This window comes from Miscanthus floridulus, chromosome 6 (assembly GCF_019320115.1).
Source record: "Miscanthus floridulus cultivar M001 chromosome 6, ASM1932011v1, whole genome shotgun sequence".
NCBI classification, from domain to species: Eukaryota; Viridiplantae; Streptophyta; class Magnoliopsida; order Poales; family Poaceae; genus Miscanthus; species Miscanthus floridulus.
The window spans coordinates 145508729-145522140 of record NC_089585.1 but is presented as its reverse complement, the minus strand read 5'-3'; the positions used below and the strand labels follow the sequence as shown (position 1 = coordinate 145522140).

Below are 13412 nucleotides of genomic sequence, written 5' to 3'. Positions count from 1 at the left end.
CATTTATACTATAATTTAATTAGTTGTTTTGCCAAAGTTTGTAGTGTTTTTTTATTGTCCTTTATTTATATAAAATGCGCTTACCATTCCGGAATGGGTGAGTGAATATTATTTCGGGGCGTGATGGTAGAGTCGCAAACAATGGTATAACGATCCAATGTTTTGGTGAACGAAGTAATGTCTAGATCATCAGAAACGTATACGTCGAACAACGGGATTCACACGAAGATGTTAGTATCGATGTGTGTACCTCTGTGACCGTAGGATCGGGTAAGCTCCTTCTCGCCTTCACTGTTGCTGCACAGCAGCAGCGTAGACGTCGTTGTAGGGGCAGCTCCGGCTCGGTGGCGATGCCGCGAAGTCCAGTGGCTTGGTGTAGACCTTGCAGAGGCGCGACGGCGGTGTCGGTGGGCTCATCCTATCGCTGGCAGCACCTCTTTGATCGGTTTAGGGTTTCTCTGTGTGTGGGATGGTGGCTTCATCGAACCTCGTTAGACGAGCCCTGATCCCCACCTTATATTTTATATGTGCTGTGCGACAGGGGCCCACCAACCGTATTAGGGTTGGGCTCCCCCGATCAGGGAGCAGAGGCAAGGGCCCAATAGGCCGTTGGGCCTATTGGTGGAGATCATCTAACATTCTCCCCCTTGATCTCATTTCATCTTTCACTTTAATATCATTTACTTTTGTTCATTCCATTACAGATTAGCTCATAGATCATGTCTCATCGTCACGGTCTATTACCGATAGACTTAACAGCTGCAACTCACTACTCTGTTCTAAAATAGATACTTATCTTTGGGCCTTCTTTTGTCTAGGAATATTTTAGGCTTTCCCTTAAACCCAAGCTAGCTACATGTTCTCTGAACACCATGTCCTCTGAACATGTTGGGTGGTAAGCCTTTTGTAAGCGGATCCGCGAGCATCCTTTCTATTCTTATATGCTCAAGACTTATGACTTGATCCCGGACTTTATCTTTCACAGCATAATACTCTATGGCAATGTGTTTGGCAGCACCACTTGACTTATGTTGTGAGCATCCTGTACTGCCAGATTATAATCGCAGTATTACTTTAGTGGTCTATAGATGTCGTCAACCACCTTCAAACCGGGTATGAACTTTGTTAGTTAGTTCACCTGCCGTTGCCTCATAATACGCTATAAACTGTCATACATTGTGGACGATGTAGTAACAGTTTGCTTTGAGCTTTTCTATGAAATAGCTCCCCTTTGCAAGATGATAGAAAATCCACGTCTAGATATGTATTCACTCTCGCATAATCAGAATATGAATATCCCACTATGTGGAATGAATCAGATCTTCTATATGTCATCATGAGGCCTTTCATTCCTTGCAAATAATGCAAGACTTTCTTTACTAATTTCAGTGTTCTATTTCAGAATTGCTCTGGAATCTGCCAAGTAAAACCTGGTAACAAATGCCAAGTCAGGGCGCTTACATACTTGAGCATGTTGCAAGCTTCCGACAGCTGAAGCATATGGAACCACTTTTACTTTATCGATTGAGCTCATATTGGTTCCTGGGGCATTTAAAATCCCCATATATGTCGCCCTTGACTATAGGAGCAGGTGAGGGACTACATTTGTGCATACTGAATTTCTTTAAGATCTTTTCCATGTATGCCTTTTGTGACAGTCATTATACCCTTTCTCTTCTATCTCGGTGAATGTCGATCTCTAGAATGAACGAGGCTTCGTTAAGATCTTTCATATCAAGTTTTGAGGACAAAACTTCTTTGTCTCCTATAGTAGACTGACATCACTACTAGCAAGTAAGATATCATCTACATACAGGATAAGGAAGATAAACTTTCCATTCTTAAACTTTGTATAGACACAATTGTCCTCTACATTCTCTTTAAAACCCAAAATTCTTTATTGTCTGATCAAACTTCAAGTACCACTGTTTTGAAGCTTGTTTTAATCCATAAATGATTTTCTTTAGGCGGCATCCCATTTGTTCTTTTCCTTCCATGACAAAACCTTTCGGTTGTGCCATGTAAACATTTTCCTCTAAATCTCCGTTGAGAAATGTTGTCTTTACATTCATCTGATGTAATTCTCAATCGTAATGTGCCACTAATGCTATTATGATTCTGAAGGAAACTTTACATGAGACTGGAGAAAAGGTCTCATTGTAATCAATCCTTTCTCTTTGCATAAAGCCTTTTGCCACAAGTCACGCTTTATATGTCTCTATATTCCCTTGAGAGTCAAGTTTTGTTCTGTAGACCCATTTACAGCCTACTGTTTTGGTTCCTTTAGGAATTATTTCTAGGTCCCAAACTTTATTAGCATTTATTGATTTCATTTCATCTTCCATGGCCTCAAGCCACTTCGATGAATAATCATTTTTCATGGCTTCTTCAAATGAGGTGGGATCATCCTCCATTTGAAATTCCTTACTGTTGTACACTTCATAATCAGCAGAAATAGTTGATTTACTAACTCTTTGAGACCTTCTAGGGGCCTCCACATTTGGCACACCTTTTGTTTGAGGCTGTTGTTGCTCCCCCTCATGTGTGGCAATAGGTTCTATAGGATCCTAAAGAACAGGTTTCTCATTTTCATTCATTGTTGCCATAGGTGGAATAACAACAGGTGCTGACACCATAGTATCTTGTACTGTCGGTGCAGCGACAGCATGTAGTGAGAAAATTGGCTCATGAATCATTGGAGTGGGCGCATACACCCGCTTCACTTCAAGGTTAATTTCTCGAGCTACCATGCTCTCCCTCATCTTTTCATCCTCTAGGAAAATAGCGTGTCTCGTTTCCATAAACTTTGTATGTCACTCTGGATAGTAGAAACGAATACCTTTTGACTTTTCTTGGTAGCCAATGAAATGGCAACTTACTATTTTTGGATCTAGTTTCCTAATGTTTGGGTTAAATACTTTAGCCTCAGCAGGGCTCCCCCACACACTCAAGTATTTAGTGAGGGTACTCTTTCTGTCCACAACTCATACGGTGTTTTAGGCACCAACTTTCTTGATACTTTATTGAGAATATGAATGGCCGTTTTCAACGCCTCCATCCATAGGCTCAACTGTAAGGTGGAGTAACTTATCATACTGCCCACCATATCCATCAGGGTGCTATTGATTCTTTTAGCTACTCTATTCTGCTGAGGTTCACCCGGTATAGAATACTGGGCTACTATACCATTCTTTTAGGGTATACCGACCGCAGTACTCCCCCATGGTCAGACCTGACTATCTTAATCTTTAATATCTTGAATTTATCCAGTACATCTTTTCTTTCTTTGATTGGATAAATATAGCCATAATGGCAGTACTCATATGTGAATGTTATGAACGAATCATAACCATACACACTCTTTACAGGAAAGCTGATTACAGATGTCTGTGTGAATAATATGTAAAATTCCTACGCTTCGTTTATCATCTTTCTTAATCTTCTTTACAAACTTTTCTTTTATGCATTCCCTGCATTGAACTTAATCTAAGAGCTCTAATGGAGGAATAATAGCATTCTTAACTTGTCTTTCTATTCTCCCCCTCGAAATATGGCCTAAACGACAGTGCTATAATTTCGACAACGCATCGTGAGCTCTCTTATGCCACCTTTTCTAGATTAACACTCTGTGACCAGCTGCTTTATCAGCTAAGTGGCATATGTCTTTGAAGAGCCAGTGAACTGACTCTTTATTCTATCGAGGAACTCGGTGACCGTGTCACATTCTGAGATTGAGCCCATAATTGTAGGTTCAATCATGTTCTTTATCACAGCCAAACATTTCTTGTTTGCAGTGACCCACTTTCTATGCTCAAAAGCCATAGAATATCTTTTGGGATTCAAAATCCCTTTCTTTAGTTGCCCAAGTGGCATCATTCTCTTTTGTCTCCCTCACCGGTGCCACAATCTCAGTGGAACACGGTGAGGTGACTACTCAGTCCACCTTAGACAAGATGAAAACTAGGTCAAAACTTTTCTTAACATAAAAATAACAGCATTTGCATGCCTTGATTTCAACGTTGGTCAAAATCAAAACATACAATTATTCTTATACACTAATTCTACATCACCGTTGAGCAGAAATATAATTAATGTATAAATCTTTAACTTTCACAACTGTTCTTACACACTAATTCTACATCACCATTGGACAGAAGTAGAATTAATGCATAAATCATTAAAATTAACATCTGTTCTTATATACTAATTCTACATCACCGTTGGGCAGAAGTAGAATTAATGCATAAATCATTACGATATTGTTATTAACAACGTTGGTCAGAAAATAACAACATCATAATCCATGACAAATCTCTTTTTCTCCAATTAAATACCACATTGGTTCAAAATAACTGGAGAATCAACAATTTCTTTAGCAGCGGAAAAACTTTCTTTTGCTCCAATTAAATATTACGTTGGTACAAATTAACTGGAGAATAAACAATTTCTTTGGCTGTGGAAAATTCTCTTTTCCTTGAATTTTACCCACAGGGAAAATTGTTTTTTCTATTTTCTTTAATCCATTAATCAATTTCCAGGAAATAAGCATTTACTGGAAAAACTTTCCTTTTCTCCAGTTAAATATCATATTGATTCAAAATAACTGGAGTATAAACAACTTCTTTAGCAGCGGAAAAATTTTCACTCAATTTCTTGAATTTTACCCACAGGGAAAAATTACTTTTTCTATTTTTCTTTCGAGCTATTTTTCATTTTCCAGAAATTAGCAATTACTGGAAAAGAAAAAATCAAAAACTGATCTGGATTCTTTCACTGTTTTTGGCCCAACAGGCAAAGCGGCCCACGGCCCACGTCGGCGCTCGCGCTGTCCCGCGCGCTCCCCCGCGCCCAGGCCGCAACCTAGGCCTGGGTCGGGAATCCGGCCTCGCGCGCACGCCCGCCTGGGCCGGCGATGGGCCGATCTGATCTGTGCCGTTGATATCGATCCGACGGCCGGGCGCTCGTTTCGGGTGGTATAAAAACCCACCGATGCCGCAGCCGGTGCAAACCCTAGCTCAGTCTCTCCGCTGCTCTCTCTCTCTCTCTCTTCGCCCTCTCTCTATTTCTTTCTCAGCCGCAGCGCGACCGAGTGACCGAGAGCGAGACGGCGAGCGAGCGGGTGGCTGAGCGAGTGCCATGGCGCCGTCGCCGGCCCCCTCGCCGACGCGCGTGCTCCCCGACGGGTGAGCACGCCGCCGTCGAGCGGCCTGGCCGCGGCGCCCCCTTGGCCGAGCCCGGCGAAAAATCTTCCCCGGCTTGGTCTTTCTTCTCCCGCGCCGGCAAAAGGCCGGTGAGGTAGGTCCACCCCTTCCCCTTCGGATTTGGATCTCCCTTTTCTCTTATCCGAATCTGATAGGTGGGGATTAGGGTTTAGGTCTTGGGTTAGGGTTCGTGTGCCGACCCTGTTCTTTTCCCCTTCCCTTTTCGGATTTGCTTTTGGATCTTTCTTTCCGAACTGGTTATAGATCTAGGGTTCGGAATCCGATCTGTCATCTTTTCTGATTTGTCTTTGTGATCTTTCCCTTTTTTTTCTTTTCGGAGTTCATCCGAATGGATCTAGGGTTAGGGTTCGGTTGAACCCGGATTCTTTCCTCTTCCCCTTCTTTTGGGATTAACCCGATTTGGGATTAGGGTTAAAGTTAGGGTTAGGTCTTAGGGTTTGGTCAAATCCGAACCCACTCTTCATTTTTCCTTAGATCCGAACTGGATCTGTTCGGTTCTTTACTTTTGCCGTGCGCCGTCGAACGGTGCGGCTTCTTTCCCCCACGCGCGGTGGCGGTGATGACCGGTAGACCGTGATGTCCGCCACCCCGGTCACTCTTTTCTTTGCTTTTACCCGGTTAGGGTTAGGATTACACAGAGGTAACCGGCTCTGGTACCATTGTTAGTATCGATGTGTGTACCTCTGTGACCGTAGGATCGGGTAAGCTCCTTCTCGCCTTCACTGTTGCTGCACAGCAGCAGCGTAGACGCCGTTGTAGGGGCAGCTCCGGCTCGGTGGCGATGCCGCGAAGTCCAGTGGCTTGGTGTAGACCTTGCAGAGGCGCGACGGCAGTGTCGGTGGGCTCATCCCGTCGCTGACAGCACCTCTTTGATCGGTTTAGGGTTTCTCTGTGTGTGGGATGGCGGCTTCGTCGAACCTCGTTAGACGAGCCCTGATCCCCACCTTACCTTTTATATGTGCTGTGCGACAGGGGCCCACCAACCGTATTAGGGTTGGGCTCCCCCGATCAGGGAGCAGAGGCAAGAGTCCAATAAACCATTAGGCCTATTGGTGGAGATCATCAGACAGAAGAAACTGGCGTCGTCGGCCATCGTTTTGCGACCTGCTGAGAATGACCGCACGACAAAATTCGCAGGAAATGGTAGCCAAAGTGTGATTTGCTGCTGCAGGCATATAAGCCAAAACGCAAATAATGGGCAATGGCTGGCCGGCCAAGCTCGTGTCGCCGTCACTGCTTGTGCTAATTGGTAATTGCTAAACAAGTCCCGCTTCACCGTATAATCGCGAAAGACGAACCCGAACCGCGTTCCCGTCCAGGTACACCACAGCATTGGAAGAGCCCACGGAGGCCACTTCACCTCCAACTCAGTCATACCTACCTCGCCTGTCGTGTCGAACATCTGGAATGACCAAACTGCACCCCCTCCACCGGTTACGAGCTCTCCGTAGCCTTCCTCACCACAGAAGAGCAAAACAGTAATTTCAGAGCTGGTACCGGGCGCGTGCTATTTTAAGTACTGGCTCCCGGACGAGCGCCACCCAGCACCCACACGCCCGACAACACCCGCGAAAATGACGCCGCCGGCGAGCACAGGCCAGCCGGCCGGCGCGATAGACGACGAGCCGCTGCTGCCGGAGTTCTCGGCGGGCGGCCACGGCCGCGGCGGGGGGTCGGTCTCCGGCGCCGTGTTCAACGTGTCGACGAGCATCGTCGGCGCGGGGATCATGTCGATCCCGGCGGCAATGCGCGTGCTCGGCGTGGTCCCGGCGCTGTTCCTCATCGCCGCCGTCGCCGCGCTCGCCGACGTCTCCGTGGAGTTCATGCTGCGGTACACGGGGTGGGCGGCCGGCGGCGGCAAGAAGGCCAAGGCCACGTACGCGGGGATCATGGGCGACGCCTTCGGCCGCGCTGGCGCCGCCGTGCTCAACGTCTTCATCGCCTTCACCACCGCGGGCACGCTCGTCGTCTACCTCATCATCATCGGTGAGATATACTAGCTTGCTTGCAGCTTCAGCGAGCCGCGCTCGCGGGCGCTGGAGTCTATCCTAGCTTCATCGAGAATTCAGGTCGAATCGATTGTGATAATTAATGTCTGTACGTCGTGCGCGGGGCGCAGGGGACGTGATGTCTGGGAGCGTCGGCGGAGGCGACGAGCACGCCGGGGTGCTGCAGGAGCTGTTCGGCCCGCAGTGGTGGACGGGGAGGCAGTTTGTGCTGCTCGTCACCGCCGTCTTCGTTCTGCTGCCGCTCGTGCTCCGCCGCCGTGTCGGTAAGTTCACATTTCAGCTGTGCCGTGTATTGGTTGATTTTTTTTGTGTGAAAAAAAAATCTCAGAGTAATAGTTTCGTTGATATTACTCGCTAAGAAAATCAGTTCAGTTGAGATTGTATGGCAGCAATTGGCGAACTGGCCAATCTGATTTAATATAACAAAAATGACCTTGCACGGGCGATATGATAAAGTGATAGTACAACGCATGTGGATTTGGATCTGACCCTAAGTTTTAAATTAAATAGACAGTTTGGTGGGCGGTCCATGGTGATGAAGATATCATGGTATCACTTGAACTGCTAGTGTATGAGTTCCGACACGCAGGCTGTGGCCTGTGGCCACAATATTATTCTTGTTTATTTTGATATTTTCTTGGGAGGATGGGTTTAACGTTGAGGTAGTTGGCATTGTTGGCTAGCTGGAGCGCGAGCGTGTATCTTGCATGTTTCAACCTGTGGCGTGTGGCTTGCAACACGGTTCTTGCTGCAACGAAATTCATCTGTGGATGAAACAGAAAACAACGCACACAAGCATTACCCCTCTAAACAAAAACCCCAACAGCAAACAAACATAATATCCCCAAAAGAGGCGATAATCTTACCTGACGCGTGCACTGTTACAGAGCGCGCACTTTTTCTTCTTCTTCAGGAGCCCTAGCCGGCCAGCCCCACCCCCGCACGCCTCGACCGCCACCTAGGCCGCCGGCGACCTCACCACCCACCTACCACCCCTGTCGGGTGAACCCGTCCTTCCCTAATCCCAATCCAATAGTTTGTCGGCAACTCCTCGCCCCCGCCGCCGGCACCACCCATACGGTTATCTCCCTCCGCCCGTTTGACGGCACCGCCGCCGTCTCGCTCACCACCCCTCAACCCTCCACCACCATCGGGCCGCCCGCCACCCCCGGGCCCCTCCTTCTAAGGCGCCCGATACTGGATGGTCGCAAAACCTGAAACCCTAACCACCGTCACCGCCGCCTTGTCCACCGCCCCCGCCGCGACGACCTCGCCGCTGGCCATTCCGCCCGCCCCCGCCCCCTTCCTCAGTTCCGGCCATAGGGTCGTCGTATTCGTCGCTTCAGTTAGCGGCGCACGCGTGCCCAATAGTGATTAGGCAAAAGAGGCGCCAAACAGGGAATAAAAAGAGAAGACACTACACAACTTTCACTGATCTCTTGACTGCGCCAAGTGCCATGAAACTCTCTCAATCTCCCTTCGCGCCCAGCTTTTTTCCTCCTCCTTGAGCAGAATGCTCCATTTATGTGGCACTACTATAGTAGAAGTCCAATTTTAGCAAATGGCACTAGGCACCTCATGGTCATGGGACGGGAAAGTTCATCAAATGTTACATAAATTCAGCACAAGCATATCCGGCGATTTAGAAATGAGGTAGTCGCCATCATGAGCATTTGTTGGCACGATCAGTTTTGCATGCCAGAAGGTCAAAACTCAATAATGAGTGCCACTAGTATTGATCCAGCTATCGTTTCCCCTCTCCAACTAACTGCCCAGTACAGTGCAATATCATCTTATGGCTCGGCTTGAAGGTTGCTGAGATTGATGTTTATTGGCATTCGAAGTTCCAAATATGACCAACCTTCTTTCAGGAGGGAAGTTCTGCTTGTTCTGTGCTAAAGCCTAAACTCTGGGAGTCTTGGTCACGTGAGTCACGCTGAGGCAAAAGAATTGAAGCAAAACGCAACAAGCCAAAATCTGGGACATAGTCACTCACATATAATCATACTCATATCGCTTGCACTTGCACGACACTACATTACCGCAGCAGGCTATTATTGGACATCATTTTCGTGGATGACACCCATTAAAAATTCTTACAAAATACACGGGCCAGTGGGCCACTTGACATGACCAGCTAACGACAACCCCGGCCCCACTTGCCAGCGGGTTGTGTGGGCACTGGGCAGCATCAGCACGACTGCACGAGGCGCCGACGACGGCAGGGCATCTGCCTCACGTGTGTGACTCAGCTCTTATCCCAACGCCAGCCCCACGCATCGTTTTCTCGCCACTTCGCCACGTTTATACGCTCTCGACCCGCCGAATCCCAAACATACGCGCGCGCACCAAACAGTCCCAGCGGAGCTCCACTCCTCTTCTATCCCACTCACTGGTACAACAGAAACAGGTTTTACTTTTTAATCAGGAGCATGAATCCGAGACTAAAGGACCTCTTCTTTAGTCTCGCTTTCTCGCCCGGGCAGTTGTTAATATCAACCGGGGCTAAAGAGGTCTTCCGACCTGGCCACGTGGGCCGGCCCTTTAGTCCCGGTTGGTACCAACCGGGACTAAAGTTTTTTTTTATAAAGGTTATAATATGGTAGCTGTTGTTTGGTTTTTTTTTTGTTATAATATGGCTGCTGTTTGGTTTATTGTTATAAATATTAGATAAAAAGTTATGATAGCTGTTTGGATTGCAGCCGCATGTTAGTCAAAATGTCCTGTATATATTCTCACTAGGAAATGTTTGAATAATCATCACAAGCACACGAGAAGCTTAATAATGTTTACTAAAACAGTAGCATTAGAGCAATATACTATCAGCTTCTAGCTTTTACAAAATAAACAGACAGCCACTACAAAATCAACAGCCGGCCTTCCGTTCTTCATGACGAGACAGTCCTTGCCTTCCATTCTTCATGATCAGATAGTCAAAATAACACATGCAAATGTTCAAAAGAAAGATAAAATTAGTAATATAATAAACTAAAATAGCTTGGAATACAAATGTACCGTATGAGCTAATTTTGTCAACAACAAAAAAAAACTTCTAACACCACATACCAAATCTGAAGATTTCCTATATATTAGTTAACAAAAAAATTGTCTATTCGATAGCAATCTTGCCTAGATTAAAGAAACGAAGCACCTGCAATGATTTGTCCATATATACTAAAGAAAGGAAGCACTAACTAGTAAGAACCAGATGGATTCACCGTATCTCTGCATGGATTTATTCTTACAAAAATCAATGGAAAGGAAAAAATGAAAATGCCTTCTCTGGCGGCTGCAGGGGTTGCTGCGCCTGAACCTTCTTCCGCACAGACTGGATCTACATGAATCACCACCACGAGATGGATGAATCTTCACTTGGCTGATTAATTTGCCTCGGTTGTGACTTCCAATTCCATATCCATAATATCACAGCTTCTACAAGACAAAAAGTATATTTTAGATCTACGTAGATGGGAAAAAATGAGATTAGCAGATGGTAACGAGAGAGAAGATGAGAAGCTGCACAAGTTCATCACCTGTGTGGACGGAGAAGATACCTGTGCTCAGCGGGCAGGACGGTTCTTGTATATATATATAGGAGGGGACCTTTAGTCTCGGTCCTTTCTAGTCCCAGACGGAACCTCCAACTGGGAGTAGACTTTTACTCCCGGTTGGAGGGACCAACCGGGAGTAAAAGTTAACCTTTAGTCCCGGTTGGTAGCTTCAACCGGGACTAAAGGTCCCCTGCAGCAAAAGCCTGCCGCAATAGCTGTTGGGCAGGGACCTTTAGTCCCGGTTGAAGCTACCAACCGGGACTAAAGGTTTCTCTAATCCCGGACGTGAAAAATACCGGGACTAAAACCAAATTTCGAAGTGGATCAAAAAAAAATTGTTTGTCTACTGGTGACTGAAACCATGGTGTCCAAGAACCTGCCGTTCTCAGCTACGCCCAGCGCCGGCAGGGACACCGCGACACCGGAGAGGGCAGCGCTGCTGCTGCCGGAGCACGCCGGGGACGACGCCCCGTCGTGCGGGGGCGGCTCAGCTTCGGTGCTGGGCGCGGTGTTCAACGTGTCGACGAGCGTGGTGGGCGCCGGGATCATGTCGATCCCGGCGGCCATGCGCGTGCTGGGCGTGGCGCCGGCGGTGGCGCTGATCGCCGGCGTCGCGGTCCTGGCCAACGCCGCCGTCGACTTCATGCTCCGGTACACCCGCGGCGCGCCGTCGTACGCGGCGCTGATGGACGACGCGTTCGGCCGCGCCGGTGCCAAGCTGCTCAACGTGTTCGTCGCCTTCAACGGCTTCGGGACGCTCACCGTCTACCTCATCATCATCGGTAACGCCACGAGCCCCACACGGCCATGCGGCCATGCCAGCGCTAGCTGCTAGCGTGCGAGGCTGTTCCGGCCGGTGCGAGTGACTAGTCGCCGTGCAGGGGACGTGATGTCGGGCGCGGCGAGCGGCGAGGAGGCGCACGCGGGGGTGCTGCAGGAGTTGTTCGGGCGCCACTGGTGGACCAGCTGGGAGGTGGTGCTGGTGGCAGCCGCGGCGATTCTCCTGCCCCTTGTGCTCCGGAAGCGTGTCGGTACGTGAGCGGTACCTCGATGCGAATTGTGTAGAACGTGGGCAACATTGGTTGGTCCTGCTGTATGTGGGGCTATGAAAAACTTGGCTGATTCCGGCGTCGCGACTTGTCACCGTGCCAATGGGTATATGTAAAGATCTGTCGGTGTTTGCCCATGGTATTCACCAGCTTGTTTCAACATGCAGATTCGCTGAGGTTCACGTCGGCCATCTCCATCCTACTGGCGGTAGTGTTCATGCTCATCAGCTTGGGGATCGCGCTGTACGCGCTCTTCAAGGGCACTGCAACCATGCCGCGGATGCTCCCGGACTTCTCCAGACTCTCCTCGCCGTTCGAGCTCTTCACCGCCGTACCCGTCATCGTCCTCGCATTCACCTTCCACTTTAACGGTACTGCTGGTTTCTTCTGCAACCACCATGCATGCATGATGTTGCCTGGCACGCTGCTCGACTTTGCCTCATCCGAAACGTCGCTGGCAACTGATGCAGTGCACCCGATCCGCGCGGAGCTGAGCAAGACGTCGGACATGAAGACGGCCGTGCGCATCTCCCTCGTGCTCTGCGCCGCCATCTACGCCGCCGTGGGATTCTTCGGGTACCTCCTCTTCGGGGACGCCACCATGGCCGACGTGCTCGCCAACTTCGACCGCAGCTCCGGGGCCGGCGTCCCGCAGGCGCTCAACGACGCGGCGCGGCTCAGCTACGCGCTGCACCTCGTGCTCGTGTTCCCGCTCCTCCTCTTCTCGCTCCGGGTCAACGTCGACGAGCTCCTCTTCCCGGGCCGCCGGCCGCTCGCCGCGGACACGCGCCGGTTCGTGTCCCTGACGGCCGTGCTCATGGCGGTGCTCTACGCGCTGGCCATCGCGATCCCCAGCATCTGGACGCTCTTCGAGTACTCCGGGTCCACGTTCGCGGTCACCATCTCGTTGATCTTCCCTGGCGCCATAGTTCTCAAGTACGACGGCCAGATTCTGAACCACTTTTTGCATTGTCAATGCTATGCTAGCTTTAGAATCTAACACTGCGATTTTTCTGCAGGGATGTTCATGGAATAGCGAAGCGCAAGGACAAGGCATTGGCGGCAATGATGATCATTCTGGCCGTGGTCACGAGCAGCATCGCCATTGCCTCGAACATCATGAGCTCCATCAGTGACAAAGTCCGAGGAGGTCATGTAGCTAGCAGATGATGGCTCAGATCAAATCAAAATGCTGTTATTGTTTGCAGGCCAACCGCTTGAAGGTTGCTGTTATTCTTCCTTGCAGCGAGATTGCTTCGGCCCATGAGATGCAAGTTTAGCCTGTGCCCCCCTCATGTTGTAGATGTTTGTGAGGAGATACGTAGGTAGATGGCTGTAACCTGTAAGGAAATTACCAGCTGGCCAATGTTGTATACTTATACTGGTCATACATTACTGTGTAAAATAGAAATCAATGAGCTTTTCTTTTTCAGGGCTGCAAATAATTACAGGCCACTTGTTAGCCGTCTCCCTTATATGCCACCTGTCTTGTCACCTACTGTGAGTAAAGGCACCTTGTCAATAAACAAATAATTTCCCTAATATTTATAGCGTACAATCTATATCTATGCCCAATATTAA

The 13412-nt window shown here is 48.6% G+C and overlaps 1 protein-coding gene across 2 annotated transcripts; it reads left to right on the top strand.

Moving 5' to 3' along the window:
• Positions 1–6673: 6673 nt before the first annotated feature.
• On the top strand, positions 6674–13306 carry LOC136457255 (amino acid transporter AVT6C-like). Of its 2 annotated transcripts, none has more exons than XM_066457324.1 (5): positions 6674–7208; positions 7342–7494; positions 11999–12202; positions 12302–12767; positions 12851–13306. In XM_066457324.1, exons 1-5 carry the CDS (start codon positions 6797–6799, stop codon positions 12999–13001), a joined length of 1386 nt encoding a protein of 461 aa, XP_066313421.1. In that variant the 5' UTR covers positions 6674–6796; the 3' UTR covers positions 13002–13306. The 2 variants fall into 2 exon arrangements, with proteins under 2 accessions (XP_066313421.1, XP_066313420.1); XM_066457323.1 differs by lacking the exons at positions 6674–7208; positions 7342–7494 and adding exons at positions 7510–11564; positions 11664–11813.
• The last annotated feature ends 106 nt before the right edge of the window (positions 13307–13412 follow it).

Coding starts and splice junctions, on each gene's coding strand:
- LOC136457255 (XM_066457323.1), top strand. CDS start 11,144: ATGGTGTCCAAGAACCTGCCGTTCTCAGCTACGCCCAGCGCCGGCAGG. Junction 11,565..11,663: donor CGTCTACCTCATCATCATCG/GTAACGCCACGA, acceptor GTCGCCGTGCAG/GGGACGTGATGTCGGGCGCG. Junction 11,814..11,998: donor TGTGCTCCGGAAGCGTGTCG/GTACGTGAGCGG, acceptor TTCAACATGCAG/ATTCGCTGAGGTTCACGTCG.